At 44.4% G+C, this 21,345-nt stretch overlaps 1 protein-coding gene across 10 annotated transcripts in view; it reads right to left on the minus strand.

Annotated features, from left to right (window-relative positions):
- Nucleotides 1-827: 827 nt before the first annotated feature.
- LOC140386791 (rab effector Noc2-like) overlaps nucleotides 828-21,345 on the minus strand; it is a 291,632-nt gene continuing 271,114 nt past the window's right edge. For 5 of the 10 annotated variants that reach the window (XM_072469490.1, XM_072469492.1, XM_072469491.1 and 2 more), the window contains 4 exons: nucleotides 14,069-14,197; nucleotides 10,412-10,588; nucleotides 9,222-9,333; nucleotides 828-972 (listed from right to left, as the gene is read on the minus strand). In XM_072469490.1, coding sequence (XP_072325591.1) covers nucleotides 9,251-9,333; nucleotides 10,412-10,588; nucleotides 14,069-14,197 — 389 coding nt within the window. In that variant the 3' untranslated portion in view covers nucleotides 828-972; nucleotides 9,222-9,250. The other 5 variants (XR_011933672.1, XM_072469498.1, XM_072469495.1 and 2 more) reach the window with 5 other exon arrangements.

A 21,345-nucleotide genomic window follows, 5' to 3' on the forward strand; every position in this document is an offset into this window, starting at 1 on the left:
ATCGATTGAACTGGATGAGCTCTTGGATGAGCTGTCAACATTCTCAGAAAGCAGTCAGTTTAAAAGCGAAGGCTCAATGAATTTGACCCCAAATAAAGTACTTTCAGTTTTGAAGAAAGGTAAAAACTTAAATGATTGGCTAACTCAAATAGAAATTTTAAAAAGGAGGGCGAGGGAGAGAATGGGATTAAGCAAAAATCGGCAGATTCATGAGTGATTCCAATACTTATTGAACATTTTTCTTAACTATTTTAGCACTTTCACATATTGGATTGTAGTTTATCTCAGCATCACAGTGTGCAATTGGAACACAGTAAATGATTGCCAATGGCCTTCTGCAATCTCACAGTTAACCAACTGCAGGTAATGGACAACCCAGCCACAAAATTTGATTTTGGCTTCTTCAAAATTCCTTCTTGGGAGTGAAATGCAAAATCTTAATGGAAGCTAATTTTCAACGTGGATCCAAACAAAACATATCTGCTCAAGTTAAAGCCTACCTAACAACCAGCTACTTGTTCTGAAACCACACTACCACTTCAAAAACCTATTTTGGGCTTTCACTATTGATCGCATGCAGCAACCAAAGCTTCACAACGCAAACCAGGATTGAATGGTTTAAACACTGAAACTCAAAAAAGAATTTGCCTCTTGAAAATCTCATGAATAAAACAGATTAAAAAACTGGAACATACCAGATTCAGCTATGAATTGGTACAGGAAAGATTTTTCTCTAGCCCCAAGCGACAATGTTAGCCAGCAGGAAGTTCAGCAAATGAACCACCCTGGAGTTAAAGTTGTGTGAGCAAAAAAAATGACTCAAGGACTTGTATCAGGTTTATACAATTATTTTATTCATAAGACATCAGAATCAACATCTCCAACCCGGACATCTTGGGAAGGAGAACGGGAACAATTCCTGGATGACAGAGATTGGGAGGATGCCTGGACCCTGGCCCATTCAATGACAACCTGTAGCAGACATAAAGAAATTCAATTTAAAACACTTGCAGAGCATATATTACGCCCGATAAATTAGACTGCATGTCAACTCTGTGCTGGAAGGACTAAAAGTAGCAAAAAACTCTTTTCTCAATTACAGGGGATCATAAAAGAGACAAAGAACGGTTATCACTTGGGGTTACAAAGACAGAAGCAATACTTTTGGTGAAAATATTCATGAAACCAGTTCATTTTTTGTCAATATTTTTAAAATGGGACTCTTCCCAGAATACGTCCCACTTGTGTTTGTAAAATAATTTATTCACTATTGTGCAATCTCCATTGCACAAAATAAAAATAACAATTACCCTCAACAACTTAATGGTGCCCAATTCTTTGACCTACTATATTCAGAATCTATTATGCTTGCATCTGGCATGAAAATTTTGGAAATATTAACAATATGAATTGCTATATGTTTCTTAGTCTAAAGACGTTTTCATTATCGGGCCTTTGGCATACCATTATTTCAATTTAATGTGTCACTTATATTCTCAAAATTAAAATAAATACAACAGCACTGTATGTGGACCAAATGGTCACATTTTTGCTCCCTAAATCTGTTCTCATGGAGAAATGCTGGAGTATAGATCATAGAATTTACAGTGCAGAAGGAAGCCATTCGGCCCATTGAGTCTGCACCGGCTCTTGGAAAGAGCACCCCACCCAAGGTCCACACCTCCACCCTATCCCCATAACCCAGTAACCCCACCCACCACTAAGGGCAATTTTGGACACTATGGGCAATTTAGCATGGCCAATCCACCTAACCCGCACATCTTTGGACTGTGGGAGGAAACCGGAGCACCCAGAGGAAACCCACGCACACACGGGGAAAATGTGCAGACTCCGCACAGACAGTGACCCAAGCCGGGAAACAAACCTGGGATCCTGGAGCTGTGAAGCAATTGTGCTATCCACAATGCTACCATGCTGCCCTAAATGTATGCAATATCACTGCATGAATACAACAATTGTTATATAAGCATACATTTCCCTCTGTTACTCTGAGGACAGATTGAATGCACCTTTCTGAATGTTGTACATAGATTGAAATTAAAAAGAACAATATTACTTTTAGGGCATTGCTTTCTTGCTCAGAAGTGTTGTGCATAACCATCATTCTATGGCATTGCAATGAAACATGTTGATTTTGACATTGCAATACATTGAAAGTCAGAGTTTATAATTAACATTTCAATAGCAACACTAATAATGGTTGTCATGTTGTTTTGGCACTGAATGTAAATAGCAGTATTATTGCCATGGTGAGGGAAACCCTCAAATAAGTATGCACTATAAAACAAAGTGGTATTTTGATTACTGCCACTAATTATGTTTTTAAAATATAACCTGATGGAGATGATTTCCAAAGGGACAGCAATCAAAGAGACAATAAGCACTATTTCATATTTTTGTTTCGACGACTGCACAAAGAATTACTGTCAGAACTGAGCATCTGCCTGAACCGGAACACTGACAAATGTTACACATCTTTTTACCGCACAAATTAAGTACCTTTGTAAAACACAAGCGAATAATAGGATTGTTGCAGAGATCTATAGATGTTTACAGCATGGCAACAAGCCCTTCGGCCCAGCTTGTCCATGGCGCCCAGTTTCTATCACTAAGCTAGTCCCATTTGCCCGCATTTGGCACATATCCCTCTATACCCACCTTGCCCATGTAACTGTCTTAACTGTTTTTTTAAAGGAGAAAATTGTAACTGCCTCTACCACTGCCTTTGGCAGCTCATTCCAGATGCTCACCACCCTCTGTGTGAAGAAATTTCAGCTATAGTCTCTTTTGTATCTTCCCCCTCTCACCTTAAACCTCTGCCTTCCAGTTCTAGACTTCTCTACCTTTGGGAAAAGATGTTGACTATCTACCTTATCTGTGCTCCTCATTATTTTATAGACCTCTATAAGATCACCCCTAAGCCTCCTACGCTCTAGGGAAAAAAGTCGCAGCCTATCCAGCCTCTCCTTATAACTCAGACCATCAAGTCCTGGTAGCATCCTCGTAAATCTCTTCTGCACTCTTTCTAGTTTAACAATATCCTTCCTATAATAGGGTGACCAGAACTGAACACAGTATTCCATGTGTGATCTTACCAATGTCTTGTACACCTTCAACAAGACGTCCCAACTCCTGTATTCAATATTCTGACCAATAAAACCTAGCATGCTAAATGCCTTCTTCACCACCCTGTCCACCTGCAATTCCACCTTCAAGGAGCTATGAACCTGTACTCCTAGATCTCTTTGTTCTGTAATTCTCCCCAACACCCTACCATTAACTGAGTAGGTCCTGCCCTGATTTGATCTACCAAATGAGTAGGTCCTCATTTATGATGTTTACAGCCCGATTTGTTGCGAAGAGAACTTGGTTCGAAAATACAACAATTGTTTTCAGATTTGTTTAGACATGTTTTATAATACTGTGGCAGACTCTTTGCTATCCAACCTTTCTGAAATAAATTACATTTTTTTAATATGCAGGATATGCACTTCCATTTCTCCATTGTAAGAACCTGACTCTTTAGACACGGGTTGCATGGTGAAAGTATACGTTTCAATAAAATATCTTTGGGATTTTGCTTTGTGTTGCCCTGAAGCAAAAACAGTGCAAGTTCTCTATCAAAACATACAGGGGATATAAAATGGAGCGAACCAAGCTTTGCAATAATGGGCACATACACATTCCATAAAAAGCAGGTGTATTGCATCGGATTTCCTACCCCATCAAAGGCCTTCTAAGGTCAAACATTTAAAAAAACTAACCATGCTTTTATCCAGCTTTTCGTATGCATACTCCAAACACGAGTTTGCATATTTCATATATGACATTTGTGTTACTTAAATTTAAACTTGAGTATTTTACATGCATAAAATGTGACAAGATTTGCATGGTATCAGATAATTACTTTTATTAATAAAATTTAGAACACGTCTTAACCTAAACAATTCTGGGAGCACATTATGCACTAACCTTTAGAAACTTCTTTGCAACATGAAGAAAGATTTCCATAAAGACAGCTATTTTAATTGCAAAACTACATTAAAAAAAACGAAAGGATAATTTTAAACATTGATTTTTCATATCAATACAGCCCTCATACAAGAGCTGAGTGGTAAACAGCATCTTCCTCTCCTGACTTTTACAATGCAAAAAATAAACTCCTTTCCATGTAACATGTGCAATTGAGTTCTGCAGACATAAACAGCAATTAAAAGATTCACATTTATGATTCATGTATATCAATAATGAAACATGTCTGAGGCAACGTTATGATTTCATCTCGAAGTACTGGAAATACTCAGTAGGTCTGGCAGCATCTATGGAGATAGAAAGAGTCGACATTTCAAATGGATGACTTAATTCAGAACTGGAAAAATAGAGATGTAACAGATTTTCAGCAAATACAGAGGCAGTGAAAGTGGTAGGTGGGGAATAAACAAGAGGGGAGATCTGTCATGGGGTGGACAGCAGGAGAGATCAAGCACGAGTAAAATGATATGGTAATTGGAAAAGTGAAGAAACAAAAGATTCTTCTGAAGTTGGTGTAATTGGGAATACCAGAATCATTGCCAACAAAGGAAATGGGCAGGCAAGTTATGATCTGAAATTGTTGCACTCAATTTTGAGTCCAGAAGGCTGTAAAGTGACTATTACAACCAAAATAGATGTTATTTGCTGAGCAAGCCAGATCACGAAGGGAAACCTGATCATAAAGCTTTTTTCCCCCTATTTTGAAAATGAGGAGGAAAAGCTACTGGCCTCAAATGCATCAAACTTCAGTAACACCATGAGGATTTCAAAAATTTAAAGATCTATTAACAAGACAACAAACCTTCGCACATAAGATTAAAGTTACATGGTTAAAACAGTCTCACAGCGCAACCCCCAAAAAATCTACTTGGTCAGAACACACAAGTAAACTACCTACTTGGCAACACATCCCTTCTGGATTTTTACCTATACACATCCAGTTATACTTTCCAAGGTAAAGAACTGCTGTCACTTTAATAAAGGTATATCACACGACTCCTCAAACACTTCCATTCTGATATGGAAATCCAAAAGAAAGGTTCAAAAACAGGCTGTTTTCTGATTACAAACTTTTCTGCCTTGATTGGATGGCTGCTTCAGGTTCGCAATGTTTTCCCAGCACAGATCTGGTCTCAGGACATACCCCCACGCAGCCACCTCAACTCGGCTAGATACCTTTACTTAAAAATACTTTTCCCCCTTCGTCTCGTTATCCACAAACACCTAATTGAACTAACTTTTCCAATTATCAGGATTTTCATGTTTTCCTATTTTGTCTCTACTCCCAGGGGTCAATAAAATTTTATATACCTTCTCTTTGTAAGTTGTAAAAGTTCCTGTCACTTCGGAACTTCCCTTTGAAAATTAACAGCTGAAAGGTCAAGTCCCTACTTAGCTCACAATGCAAATTTTAAACCCAATCTATTTACTTGTAAATAGATACCCACCATAACCCTTCATTACAAATGCATGAACCGAGCACCTTTACTCTTTTATCTCTCCGCTCTCACAGGCAAGCTGTCTCTATTAACCTTCCTCCAGTTTAATTAATCATGCACATGCACACACAGCCTTCTTTACCGAATGCCACCATATTCCCAAAAGTATTTTAAAAATAATATCCATCGGCCGCAGTGCAAAATCAAAAGATGAGGGGCGGGATTCTCTGCAAACGGCGCGATGTCCGTTACCCGGCGCCAAAAACGGCGCGGATCAGTCGGGCCGCCCCAAAGGTGAGGAATTCTCCGCACCTTTAGGGGACAAACCCTCACCTTGAGGGGCTAGGCCCGCGCCAGAGCGGTTTCCGCTCCGCCGGCTGGCAGGAAAGGACTTCGCCGGGCAACGCATGCGCGAGATCATCAGCGGCCGCTCACGGCAACCCCGCACATGCGCAGGGGATGGGGTCTCTTCCGCCTCCGCCATAGTGAAGACCATGGCGAAGTCGGAAGAAAAAGAGTGCCCCCATGGCACAGGCCCGCCCGCGGATCGGTGGGCCCCGATCGCAGGCCAAGCCACTGTGGGGGCACCCCCGGGGCCAGATCGCCCCGCGCGCCTCCAGGACCCCGGAGCCTGCCCGCCTTGTCCCGCCATTCAAAAGGAGGTCTAATCCACGCCGGCTGGCGAGGGTTGACAGCGGCGGGATTTCAGCCCATCGCGGGCCGGAGAATCGGCGGATGGGTGGGCCCGCCGACCGGCGCGATTCCCGCTGACCGGCGCGGCGCAATTCCCGCCCCCGCTGAATCTCTGGTGGCGGAGAATTTGGGACACGGCGGGGGCGGGATTCATGCCAGCCGCCGGCGATTCTCTGACCCAGTGGGGGGTCGGAGAATCGCGCCTGAGATATTCCTATTCGAGCTTGTGTTGAGCTTCATTGGAGAGCAGAGCAGGAGACCAACGAAAGGGAAGTCAAAATGAGAACGCAGTACAGAAATAAATGATCGGTGACCAAAAGATCAGGGTCATGCCTTGGACTGAATGGAGGTGTTTTGCAAAGCAGTCACACAATCTGTATTTGGCTGTCCCAATTTGGAGGAGACCACATTGTGAGCAGCAAATACAGTATATTGAAGGAATATAGTATTTGGAGCTTTCAACAAGTGGAAGGTAAAAGGGCAGGTGTTGAATTGCATCTGCTTTCACAGGAACGTTCCAGGGAAAGATGCAGGGGTGTCAGGTGTGACCGAGGAGTGTACCAAGGTCCCATAGAGGAAACATTCTCTTTGAAATATTGGAAAGAGGTCAAGGTAGATGTGTCCGGTGGTGATAGCAGACCGGCAGTAATGCCGGACAATGATCTATCGAATAAGGTGGCAGGTGGAGCAGAAGGTGAGGCCAAGCAGAACCAAATCAAGGTCCCAGGAGGGAGGGGAAGAGGTGAGAGCAGAATTGCAGGAACGGGAATGGATATGTTGATGACCCCATCAGCCACAGTGGGGAAAATTGAGGCAGTTGAGGAAAGATGAAGACATACTGAATTACTGGCATGGATGATGGCATAGTTGTCATCCAGTATGAAGCTTCCATCAAACCCATCTTTCCCCTGCTCTCCCATTTCAGTATTCCCAAGGGCTCCTTCTCTCCGTAACACACTAATCAAGAAAGACAATAAAGAATGTGAATGGAATGTTTTCATTTATAACTAAATGAATAGAGTATAAAGGTAAGGAAGTGTTGTTGCAACTATACAAGGCATTGGTGAGACCACACCCACAGTATTGTGCACAGTTTTGATTCCCCTATTTGAGGAAAGATGTAATGAGGCAGTTTGGAGGAGGTTCACTAGGTTGATTCCAGAGATGAGGGGTTTGCTGTATGAAGAAAGATTGAACAGTTTTGGCCTATACTCTAGACTTTAGAAGAATGAGACGAGATCAAATTGAGTTATACATGTTGAAAAAATGTATGGATAAAGTAGACGTCGAGCGGATGCTTCCTCTAGAACGGGAGGTCATAGCCTTAGGTTAAGAGGTAGCAAATTTAAAACGGGGTTGAGGATTTCTCCCAAAAGGTTGTGAATCTGTGGACCTCACTACTCAGAGTGTGGTGGATGCTGGGACAGTGAGTAAATTTAAAGAGGAGTTAGACAGATTTTTAATTGGTAATGGGTTGAAGGGTTATGGAGTATGGGCAGGCCCGTGGAGTTAAGGCCAGGTTGAGATCAGCCGTAATCAAATGGCGGAGCAGACCAAATGGGCCAAATGCCCTCATTCTGCTCCTACATCTTATGAACTTTGACCCTCACCCAGTCACCATTTCTACTTCCCAGAACACCTTTCAATGGCCTGGATTTCTCCTTCAGCAGCCTACAAAGATCATGCAAACTTTGTTCCATGGACTTGCCCTCTCCCGACAGGAGATTAAATCTGGTGCCTCTAGGTATCAAGCAGCACTGATAACAGCTATGAGAGTAAGCAGCCAGTCACACTGAAGCATTCTCACAGGCCAGAAGTAAATGTAATTATCCATCACTTTTAATATAATCTACAGGCAAAATATATTAGTGGAACATACACGCGTTTGAGGTAGAAGATGAATTCTCATAAACTTTAAATATATTATTTTAAAAATATGGAACTTTGCCATCAATGTTGAAATTGACATTACACAAATATAAAATATATTTCAGGCTGGAAAGATTTTTCATTGATGAACATGAATTAGTACATCATTTAAACTCCAGAACCTCCCACCGCCCTCGCTATTCAGTAAGGGATAACTGTCAAGGGTTATTTATAGTGAAATAAAAGCAAAATATTGTGGATGCTGGAGATCTGAAGTAACAACAGAAAGTGCCGGAAAAACTCAGCAGGTCTGGCTGCATCTGTGGAAAGAGAAATAAAGTTAACGTTTTGAATCAATAACACCCTTCTTCGAAACAAGGTTGCTGAGTTCAACAATTTCAAATCATAAACTCTGCCCATTTTTGGGGGGGCAGCAACTATTGGTGATGATTCTATTTTACCTATTACCTCTCCCCTCGACCCATCCATTTTTCTCCATTTATCCCATTGATTTGCACCATCATCTCTTTTCTCATTCAATCTCTTCCACCCAATCACAGGCCTTCCATTTTGTTCTTTCCCGTTCCTCATTTCCCTACAACTGTAGTCGCTTAAAGCCTGTTTTATCTCCAACTTTTGCCAGTTCTGACAAAAAGTCATCAGGCAGAATATTATTCTTCAGGTGATGGTGAGCCTGAAGGTGTGAAGGGCATGTAATCAGGCAGCATGGTACCTGATCGCAGGACTGAACATTGGAAGGCAGGTGGGGTGACTGAAAGTCATCCCTTGCCCTTGCTGCCACCCTTAGGTACCCATTCATCCCATGCCCCACACACCTTGATGCCCCACCCCCATTACTTACCTGTGGCCTGGTCACTCTGCGATCCTGGCCCTCTGGTCCTTTCAGCAGCAGTCCCAGCCTACCCAGTGGTGCCGCTGAGTGGCTGCCAGCTCTCAGCAGGCGACACCCACCTCGAGGTCTTGATAATAGGCGAAGACCCACCGCTGGCCTTGCCACTGCCTGATTGGCTTGTGGTTCAGTGGGCCTTCCTGACAAGAGGCAGACTGGGTTTCTTGCTGACTCTCCAGCCAGCAGGCGTGACCCCCGATGCCACAACAAGATTCCGCCCATCGACTCTGTTTCTCCCTCCACAGACGCAGTCTCACCTGCTGAGTACTTTCAGCATTTTCTGTTTTTATTTCAGATATCCAGCATCTGCAGTGGTGTGCCTTTGTAATGTGGTTTTATCAAACTGCTGGACTTGCTTGATTTCACGTGCTACAAAAGAGACAATTATGATAATGGTTCAGTGTTATTTGAACTGGCATACAATCCAGATGCATTTTCAGTACATTTCAGATACAGTCTGAATATTTTAAATGCTGGGAATGGGATTCTCTGGTCCCCCAGCCACGTGATTCTCGATGTTCGCTGGCAGTGGGATTCCATCTTCCCGCCACTTGTCAATGGGATTTCCCATTGAAACCACCCCAAGCGGCGGGGAAACGTGCGACCAGGGGTGTGCTGCTAGCGGGAAAAGTGATTTGCAATGAATGGCAGCAAATATGAGAATCATTCAAGAGGCTGTTTATTAATGTGTAAATATTGCAAATTTGGATGGACCAAATGACCTCCGTCAGCTGTACTACTTTTGTGGCGTCCAATCAAATCGTTGCCTATTTGTTAAACAGATACTACATTGCTGTTCACTTAAATACTTTTCAAATGCATTATCTGAATGATGACTTTCAGCAGCATTGATGACAACACAAGTTATTTTGTTCAGAGTTTACAACCCCATTTCTCAACTTTACTAACTTGTTCATGTTTCAAATCAAAACAAAAATGTTTTGAGATTGTTCTTTTTTATCCGCACCAGTATTTCCCATTTATTCAAGTTGCAGTATTCCTTTGCTAATCCTCAAATTGCCAATTTCTTTTTAGTTAACTGAACCAACAGTAACCCCAATGGTTATTAGAGAACAACATGAAAGGTACCTCATACATTCTTTCATACAAAATAATAAATGCAATTTCAACATGAGTAACATGCATCATTTATTAGTTTCAAATATAGATATATAAAATGCTTATGAAAAGGAATCCTGCCAATTTTATTGCATTGTACTGTGAAATTACTTTTACAGAAATAACACCATGAAAATAGCGCATTTGTGGCCTTTGCAAATAATGCATTTTCTTCAAACTATACTTTCAGAATAAACTAACAATTGTTGATGTTGCCATACTTAAGTTGATCACTGCAGAAATGTTAAAACTCACCTTAGACAGTTTATATTTAATCCCTGCAGAATTACAGAGCCACTCAGAGTGGTACAAGTTATGTGGTACTAACCTAGTGAGTTCTTGTCGAAGTCATTGTTGTCATCATCACCAAGGACATCCCCACTGTAGCTCTCTGTGGCGCTTGAACCCCCTCCGCGCTCACTACCAAGGCTGGTTCGACTCCCGGATGAAGTATTTGTCAACTGATAGTTACCTGGAGTTCTACTGGTTGGCTGAGAGCTAGAAACTGCAAGACAATAAATCAGCAGCATGCAGTTTTTGGAGGGTATCAATGTTATTAGAAGTTTTAAAGAAATTAATAGCCAAGTATCAAAAGGTAATCAGTTCTAATGGGTTCCCTGTTATGTTCAGCCAGTTTTTTTTCTTCTTTCAATTTAACGGATTCTCAAAAGGATTTTCTATTCTTTTCCTCTATGAAATTCTACCTCTGAACTTTGAATTCCCTTTTTAATGAAGGTCAGGAGTTTTAAGCCGATGAGTAAATCTCAAAATATCACTGATATCATAGGTGACCAGCCAAGAGGTTAATTTTATTAAAGCAACCAGGTAACATGGATAGTTTTCATTCTCCTTGGAAAGACTGGTAACTTTGTTATCTTTCTCAGTTAGACTTTCTAAACCTAGCTTTCCACTTGACGATAATTTTATATTAATGTAGCTACTCTAAATCCTTAGACTTAAAATATGTGCAAATTATATGGGAGTGGATAGCTGGAGTGTGGGATTAAATTGGGAGGTCTTTCAAAAATCTGACACAGACACGATGGACTGAATGACCTCCTTCTATGCTGCAAGATTCTATAATTCTAAAAGTAATTAATAATGATTCCTATTACATTGTACATTTGGCCAGGTAATTAACATGCCATTCTTCTAGCTGTTATACTCTCAGGAGATTTTCATTGTACCTTGTACGGACGTTATTGAACATGTTCAATGTTCATAGAATCATAGAATTTACAGTGCAGAAGGAGGCCATTCAGCCCATCGAGTCTGCACCAGCCCTTGGAAAGAGCACGCTACCCAAGCCCATACCCTATCCTCGTAACCCCACCCAACTTTATTGGACACTAAGGGCAATTTAGCATGGCCAATCCACCTAACCCACACATCTTTGAACTGTGGGAGGAAACCGGAGCACCCGGAGGAAACCCACGTAAACACGGGGAGAAAGTGCAGACTCCGCACAGACAGTGACCCAAGCTGGGAATCGAACCTGGGTCCCTGGAGCTGTGAATCAACTGTGCTAACCACTATGCTACCATGCTGCCCAGTTCTCATGCTTACATGTTCAATTGTAAAATCTACACGTGCAAAGTGCAAATATTATTTTGCTTCATTTGGTGTCACTAGCTGGAAGAAATTACCAAAGACAAATTAAGGGCAGCACAGTGGCGCAGTGGTTAGCATTGCTGCCTCACGGCGCCGAGGTCCCAGGTTCGATCCCGGCTCTGGGTCGCTGTCTTTTGATTTGATTTGATTTGATTTATTATTGTCACATGTATCAGTATACACTGAAAAGTATTGTTTCTTGCATGCTGTACAAACAATGTATACCGTACATAGGGAAGGAGGGAGAGACTGCAGAATATAATGTTACAGTTATAGCAAGGTGTAGAGAAAAGATCAACTTAATACAAGGTAAGTCCATTCAAATGTCTGATGGCAGCAGGGAAGAAGCTGTTCTTGAGTCGGTTGACCTCAAATTTTGGTATCTTTGTCCTGACGGAAGAAGGTGGAAGAGAGTATGTCCGGGGTGCGTGGGGTCCTTAATTATGCTGGCTGCCTTTCCGAAGCAGTGGGAATTATAGATAGAGTTAATGGATGGGAGGCTGGTTGTGTGATAGATTGAGCTACATTCACGTCCATGTGGAGTTTGCACATTCTCCCCATGTTTGCGTGGGTTTCGCCCCCACAACCCAAAAGATGTGCCGGGTAGGTGGATTGATCACACTAAATTGCCCTTTAATTGGAAAAAATTAATTGGGTACTCTAAATTTATTTTAAAAAACAACCAAAGACAAATTAAGCACACATATAATTGTGATGATTGTGACACATATTCATTTACATGTAAGCACTATGGCTTCACAGCGCCAGGGTCCCAGGTTCGATTCCCGGTTTGGGCCGCTGTCTGTGCGGAATCTGCACGTTCTCCCAGCGTTTGCATGGGTTTCCTCCGGGTTCTCCGGTTTCCTCCCACAAGTCCCGAAAGGCGTGCTATTAGGTAATTTGGACATTTTTAATTCACCCTCTGTGTATCCGAACAGGCGCCGGAATGTGGCAAGTAGTGGCTTTTCACAGTAACTTCATTGCAGAGTTAATGTAAGCCTACTTGTGACAATAAAGATTATTATTATGATGATGAATCCCAGGCAAGTAGATATCCCTTTAAGAATATAATTATCCCTGAGGTATAAATACCCAAAGCCAAATGCAATCGATAGACTACCCACTTTACAGAGGGGAAAGGATGAGGAATAGGTTTTAGAATCAAAGACCTCAATGATATACCACTGGCGGGATACTCCGTCATCTGATGCCGGAATCGGGAAACGTGATTGGGTGGATAATGGCTTTTGACGCCGAAATCATGGCGCCGTTTTTATACCAAATCGCAATTCTCCGGTGCCTCGACAGTGGCGACAATGCATTCCACTCCTCACATACAGTAAACACCTTTGGCATATCATTAATGGGCCTGACCCGGTATTTCCCGGGGCCTCCACGATTCTCGCCTCCACTGGGGCGCATTTCCAATGGCAATGTTCACTTGTGCTTTTAAAAATCATGAAACAGGTGCCGCGGCTGCTAAGGGAGAGAGAGAGAGTGAGAGGCGGGGCTACAGAAAGTGTCCAACATCACAATAGTGTGCTGAAAGTCCTGCCGCTGGCCTGGGGGCTTCTGCCAGGTCCGGGGGAGGAATGGGGGGGGGGTGGCCAGGAGGTGGGCGATGGGATTGGGTGGACTGACACGAAACACGATTGCCGCGGCCTGAAAAGCAGCCATGCAGCTGCGCATGCCACTGACTGCCCATTGGCCGTATGGGTGAGTGCCCCTGGCAACGCCCCTAGGTTCCCTCTGGCCCCAGCCGACCCATCAGCGGGATGGCACTCCAGCACAACCAGGGCCATCTTCTTGGCTGGGATGAGTGTGTAGGGAGTGGTGTGTATATGCGGCAGCAGCTTGTCAGCCTCCCAACAGTCAATCACAGATACGGCAAATCCCGCAGCGTTACTTATTGGAATCAATGGTGTTCTACATGGCGCTGGTGCTAGCTCCCCCAAGATCCAGGTGCAGCGCAAGCTTTGCTGTCATGAAAGTCCACAAATTTTGCCCCGGCGTCTCAGGAACGGAGAATTCTGCCGCACATGCTTATTCAAAATACATCAAAATATTCAACAAAATCCCACCTTGTGGCTATATATGCAAATCAATTTTTATCTCAGTGCTTTCGTGTTTTATCTCAAAAACTGTTTCAGTCTTGACGATAATGGATGATAAGCCTAGCTAGCACTGGCTCTCTGCATTTGGTTCTTAGTCCAGCTGCAGATGTAGAGATCCACATTTCAGTGGGACTGTGATGCAGTCAGATTTTCTGTCTACATTGTGCAGTTGACGCCAGGGCAACCAAGTGTTGGAATGTTTTACACGAAGCGCTTTTTAATTGTGAATGAAGCAAATTCAGTTGAGCAGACTGCTGTACCTTTCATTTTTCTACCAGACTCCTCGCTTCCTTTTCTTGTCTTGTGATCCTTTGAGCTGCTGGCTGAAACTTTGTCATCTTCGCTGGAGGAACTGCACTCGGATTCACTTTCACTGTCACTGGAAACAACTAAAATAGGAACAGACGATAGACTGTTAGGGGGATTGGCCACACTAAATTGCCCCTTAATTGGAAAAAAAAAAAAAAAATTTTAAGTAATGCAATAACCATTTAGTGAAAGAGACTAGGGTCACAATAAAGGCAGGCCAATATTCCCATAAAAACATAATTCCCACGCACAACCTTTTTTTTGATGCGTAGTCTCTTTAAATTTATTTGTGCAGCCGTGCCCACACCTTGTTTATCACAGAGTATGGCCTTTGCAATACCTTACAGGATACTGCACAGAACCACATCGTTACAGTTTAGCAGGGACATTGGAAAAGACCCAGTATTATTGGGTAAGAGAGCTTGTGTAAAGATTGTGCTCCATTACAATATGATGGTCATCACAGAACTATATAAATTTGCTTTGAGAGTAACATGATTCACGTGTATGCCGAGAAGTTTCAAAGCAAAAAGTTCTATCCAATTGACTGTCACAAATTGGATGCATGAAATAAATAAAATCTACTCATTATAGAGCACTGTAACATATTTTAAAAGCTATCAAGAGCTAAATTCCCAAAGGCGATAGTGATCAGAGACCAAGTACCAAGTTATTTTCAGTGATATTGATTTCTAATAAATGACTACGTATGGAATAAAAATAATAATATAAATCATATAAAACTTACACTGTGATTTATGCATGAGTGATATTTTCTAGCTTAAATTTTTATTAGCAACCCCTCATAGAAGTTTTTGATTTATAAACACTACAATTTTTCATCCATCAAAAATGTTTAAATATATTCTGAATTGCTTAGCTGTGATAGCCCAACAGTTAGAACTCTATAAATCTTACACTGTAGGAGGGAATTATTTAAGGCTTTTATTCCCACTTGTGATTTAATCCGTAGCCTTGTATGACATTGCTGCTGAGCATAATCAAGCCTGATCCACTCATGGAACTAAATTAATGCCCTATTATCTCTTCTGACATATTGTCTACTTTACTTCTTACATTTTAGTTATCAAATAAACAGAAGAAATATTTTTCAGTGCAAGGTTAAAAGAATGCTTAATATACAAATATGGATGTTATACTACCGTCAGTAAACACTTCATTATTTTGAAATCAAAGGATTGTACATTTGAGATAATAAATGATGTGTATTTATAATCAAAGTCGACAGACTCTCCTCTTATCCCTTCACCTATTTATTCTTTGTGATTCAACCTGCACAGAATTTTCACTGAGTTTACATTCATGCTGGTCGTCTTCCTGGCAAATGCAATCTGTCCTCTATCACGTCAGAGGAGTAATGAGCCGATAATAACTTATGTGGTAACTATTTGTATCACACATTTCTGGCATTATGCTCCTGCACTCTGGGGGGTGGGGGCACAATTTACTGGCAAACCACACCCAAAAATAAATCCCTCATTCTCTCTCCAGCCCCTTCCCCCCACTTCCCTTCCCCCCCCCCCCCCCCCCACAAAATGTGGCATCCAACTTCACAGCTTCCGACAAGTGGTTCATACAAATAGTCACCTTGATGCTGACTCCAGCTTGAAATGCTGCCGAGTTGCCTCCATAGAGATAACTACCGGGTTTGAAGAGTACACTGCCGGAGCAAAAGGCAAAGACCTATCACCAGTGCCCCAAACTCGACCTCTGCATTGCCTGGGCGCCATCTGCACCCTGGTAGACCCGGGTCTCCCAACACCTTCTCTACATTGGCACAGTGGTTAGGACCCGAGTTCTATCCTGGCCCCGGGTCACTATCTGTGTGGAGTTTGCGCATTCTCCCCGTGTTGGCGTGGATCTCATCCCCACAACTCAAAGATGTGCAGAGTAGGTGGTTTGGCCACGCCCTTAATGTCTAAAAAGGTTAGGAGGGGCTATTGGGTTACAGGGATAGGGTGGAAGGGAGGGCTTAATTGGAAAGCTGTCCCACCTTTACAGGAACGTCTTGAACCTCCGTAATTCAATTTTACGGAGCCGCCCCCAATCCCAAGACACCTGGACTCCCAAATACCGAAAGCTAGTCACGGCCAGGTGGAAAGGTAAACCCCACAATACACTCCCCTCGTTGAAGTGTTGATAACAAAATATTCACTCTTCCCTAAATTTAATTTGTATCCCAAGAAGGAGCTAGAGCTCTTCAATATACTCATTATCTCCCCACAACTGGCCCCGGCTCCCTCCCGTATAGCAGAAGGTCATATGCTTACAAGGGCACCTCTAACAGTTCCTCTCCATTTATTCGAGGTCCTCAGTGCGATCGGCAATCGGCAATGGCTGAATCGCCAACGCGAACAAGAGGTGAGACTAGGGCACCCCTGTCTTGTCCCCCATGTAACCTCAACGACCCTAAACTCATGGGGCTGGATTCTCCGGTCGGCGAGGGTGAAATCACGTTCGGCGATCAACCGGAGAATCAAAGTTCCCGACCAAATTGGGGTTGGCGCCGCTTTCACGAAGCCACTCCATCCAAAGCGGCATACTCGGAGATGTATTGATGGCCTCTGGGCATATCCTGAGGGCCGCCCTCCGATGCTCCGTCCCCGACCGTCTGAGTTCCCGTGGGCGTCGGTTGCGTATGGTCGGGAGCTCGGCGCGGCGTCTGCGGACTCATTCCAGCGCCACTAGTCGAGGGAGGGCCGATCCACGGGCGGGGGGGGGGTTTTATCAGGGGCTAGGGGCACGAGCCGGCCAAAGGAGGGGCACTATTTCACAGGCGGGTCCGCGAGCAGCCTCCGCCATGTAACGTGCAGGCCACTGGCGTGCACATGCGCAGCCACGGACCTGGCAATTCGGGGCATATCAGCTAGAGCCGGTGGAGAGTTCAATGGGAACGGGATGGTCTCGCCCTCTACTCTGTGGGATGGGATGTTTAAAGGGGAGGGCCGGGTGCCCTATGCTGCCTGCATGCTAGCCTCCAGCCAAACGGAGGATCGGTTGCTGTTTTACGCCATTTGTTCTGGTGTGAAACTCCACCATTCCTACGTTGGCGTGGGGGCATTGCCTGAGAATCGAATCCAGCCCATGATGTTGATACGCACGCTGGCTGAAGGAGCTGTGTACAACAACTGCACCCATGGCACATACCCAGTGCCCAACACAAACTTTTCCAAGACTGTAAAAAGATACCTCCACTCAACCCTGTTGAATGCTTTTTCTGCAGACAGCAACACGATTATCTCTGGCTCGGGCCCAGCCACTGGGGTGAGAATCATTGTGTAGTCATCTCACATTGGATGAAAACCCTCGGCCTTTAACAAATCCCGTCTGATCCTCCCCAACTACTCCGGGACAAAGGATGGTTCTAACCGCACTATCAGGATGTTGACCAAAAGCTTCACTTCCACGTTGAGCTTTCAAATCGGGTGATAAGACCCACACTCCTTGGTACCCTTATACTTTTACAGTAGAAGAGATGGATGCCTGTCCCAACGTCTCGGGAAGAGAACACTGCTCCAGGGAATCATTACACATCCCCAGCAGTAACAGAACCAACTGACCAGCAAACTTCTTATGAAATTCTACTGGGAACCAACGATGCCTCCTACCACCCGGTGCCTTCCCTGTCTGCATCTTTCCTAGGGCTGTCGGACCTCCTCCAGTCCCAGAGGTGCCTCCAGTTCCGCCCTACTTTTGAACACACCAGACCTCTAAAAACTCTGCGATTCCCCGCTCGTCCCTTGGCTCCGACCTAGAGAGCCTCTCATAAGAGGCTAGAAAAATCCCATTCTCCTGGTCTTGGGCAGACATACATTGTACAATATGACCTCCCCTTTAAACATCACATCCCACAGAGCAGAGGGCGACATCCCGTTCCCATTGAACTCTCCATATTTGGGGGGGGGGGGGGGGGGGATATCGGGGAGTGGCTCCTTATCTGGGGAGAGGGGTTTATTTGAGGGTCTACTTTTTTTTTTAAAAGAGGTGCTCCATAATTTGGGGGGCATCTTATTTGGGGGGCTCTTTTTCTGGGGGCTGGTCATCACAGGGATCATCCGGGGGGCTGATCTGGGAACTCCTAATCGAGGGGGGCTCCTTATCTGGGGGGGGGGCTCCTTATCTGGGGGGCTCCTTATCTGGGGGCTCCTTATCTGGGAGATCTCTGGAGGGCCTTATCTGGGGTGGCCTCCTTAGCTGGGGTGATACATAGATTACTGTAGCCTGATGAGCCCCGGAAAACCATGGATTTTAATTGCATATATGGATTATATGGCTCTAGCTGATATGCCCCAAATTGCCAGGTCCGTGGCTGCACATGTGCACGCCGGCGGAGGCTGCTCGCGGACCCGGCCTGTGAAATAGTGCCCCTCCTTTGGCCGGCTCGTGCCCCTAGCCCCTAAACCCCCCCCCCCCCGCCTGGCGGATTCCATATATGGGTTAATCCGACCGTGGAAATCCCATGGAATACATGTCTTCCATAAATAGGATTTAATATCGACCCCGCAAAACCATATATGGAATTAAATGCCATATTTTCTTTCTTTATTTTTTATTTTTTTATTTTTTTTTGCACTGAGTGCTGAATTTGGTGCTTTTTGAGTGCGATAGTGAGAGTTTGGTGACCGAGGGAGTGCTGAATGTGGTGCTTTTTGAGTGCGATAGTGAGAGTTTGGTGACCGAGGGAGTTAGGTGAGGAGGGAGTAAGGTGCTCCTTTCATTTTGTTTCCGACATTTCCGCAAAGAGTGCGAAGAGAGCCAGGAGTTTACAGGAAGTGTAGCTGACTGGGAGCAGAGTCGGAGGGCGGAGATCTAGTTAGTCCACACAGCAGCTATATTCTTTAAGGTAAGAGGGGATGGAGGCTAGGCCAGTTACATGCTCCTCCTGTAGGATGTGGGTGGTGAGGGATACCACCTGTGTCCCCACTGACTATACCTGCGGGAAGTGCACCCAACTTCAGCTCCTCAAAGACCGTGTTAGGGAACTGGAGCTGAAGCTGGATGAACTTCGGATCATCCGGGAGGCAGAGGGGGTGATTGAGAAGAGTTACAGGGAGGTAACCACACCCAAGGTACAGGACAAGAATAGCTGGGTTACAGTCAGGGGGAAAAAAACAAACAGGCAGACAGTGCAGGGATCCCTCGTGACCGTTCCCCTTCAAAACAAGTATACCGTTTTGGATGCTGTTGGGGGGGATGACCTACCGGGGGAAGGCAGGTCTCTGGCATGGAGTCTGGCTCTGGGGCTCAGAAGGGAAGGGGGGAGAATAGAAAAGCAATAGTTGTAGGAGATTCAATGGTTAGGGGACTAGATAGGAGATTCTGTGGTCGCGAGCGAGACTCCCGGAAGGTATGTTGCCTCCCGGGTGCCAGGGCCAGGGATGTCTCGGATCGTGTCTTCAGGATCCTTAAGAGGGAGGGTGAGCAGCCAGAAGTCGTGGTGCACATTGGTACCAACGACATAGGTAGGAAAAGGGGTGTGGAGGTAATAAACAAGTTTAGGGAGTTAGGCTGGAAGTTGAAAGCCAGGACAGACAGAGTTGTCATCTCTGGTTTGTTGCCGGTGCCACGTGATAGCGAGGCTAGGAATAGGGAGAGAGTGCAGTTGAACACGTGGCTGCAGGAATGGTGTAGGAGGGAGGGCTTCAGGTATTTGGATAATTGGAGCGCATTCTGGGGAAGGTGGGACCTGTACAAGCAGGACGGGTTGCATCTGAACCAGAGGGGCACCAATATCCTGGGAGGGAGGTTTGCTAGTACTCTTCGGGAGGGTTTAAACTAATTTGGCAGGGGAATGGGAACCGGATTTGTAGTCCAGCAACTAAGGTAGCCGATATTCAGGACGCCAAAGCATGTAATGAGGCAGTGGGGAAGGGAACACTGACAAAGGAGAGTATTTGCAGGCACGGAGATGGGTTGAAGTGTGTATACTTCAACGCAAGAAGCATCAGGAATAAGGTGGGTGAACTTAAGGCATGGATCGGTACTTGGGACTACGATGTGGTGGCCATCACGGAAACTTGGATAGAAGAGGGGCAGAAATGGTTGTTGGAGGTCCCTGGTTATAGATGTTTCAATAAGATTAGGGAGGGTGGTAAAAGAGGTGGGGGGGTGGCATTATTAATTAGAGATAGTATAACAGCTGCAGAAAGGCAGTTCGAGGAGTAGCACCCTATTGAGGTAGTATGGGTTGAAGTCAGAAATAGGAAAGGAGCAGTCACCTTGTTAGGAGTTTTCTATAGGCCCCCCAATAGTAACAGAGATGTGGAGGAACAGATTGGGAAACAGATTTTGGAAAGGTGCAGAAGTCATAGGGTAGTAGTCATGGGCGACTTTAACTTCCCAAATATTGAGTGGAAACTCTTTAGATCAAATAGTTTGGATGGGGTGGTGTTTGTGCAGTGTGTCCAGGAAGCTTTTCTAACACAGAATGTAGATTGTCCGACCAGAGGAGGGGCAATATTGGATTTAGTACTGGGTAATGAATCAGGGCAAGTGATAGATTTGTTAGTGGGGAGCATTTTGGAGATAGTGACCACAATTCTGTGACTTTCACTTTAGTAATGGAGAGGGATAGGTACGTGCAACAGGGCAAGGTTTACAATTGGGGGAAGGGTAAATACGATGTTGTCAGACAAGAATTGAAGTGCATAAGTTGGGAACATAGGCTGGCAGGGAAGGACACAAGTGAAATGTGGAACTTGTTCAAGGAACAGGTGCTACGTGTCCTTGATATGTATGTCCCTGTCAGGCAGGGAAGAGATGGTCGAGTGAGGGAACCATGGTTGACAAGAGAGGTTGAATGTCTTGTTAAGAGGAAAAAGGTGACTTATGTAAGGCTGAGGAAACAAGGTTCAGACAGGGCATTGGAGGGATACAAGATAGCCAGGAGGGAACTGAAGAAAGGGATTAGGAGAGCTAAGAGAGGGCATGAACAATCTTTGGCGGGTAGGATCAAGGAAAACCCCAAGGCCTTTTACACATATGTGAGAAATATGAGAATGACTAGAGCGAGGGTAGGTCCGATCAAGGACAGTAGCGGGAGATTGTGTATTGAGTCTGATGAGATAGGAGAGGTCTTGAATGAGTATTTTTCTTCTGTATTTACAAATGAGAGGGGCGATATTGTTGGAGAGGACAGTGTGAAACAGATTGGTAAGCTCGAGGAAATACTTGTCAGGAAGGAAGATGTGTTGGGCATTTTGAAAAA

The sequence above is a fragment of the Scyliorhinus torazame genome, chromosome 12 (assembly GCF_047496885.1).
Source record: "Scyliorhinus torazame isolate Kashiwa2021f chromosome 12, sScyTor2.1, whole genome shotgun sequence".
NCBI classification, from domain to species: Eukaryota; Metazoa; Chordata; class Chondrichthyes; order Carcharhiniformes; family Scyliorhinidae; genus Scyliorhinus; species Scyliorhinus torazame.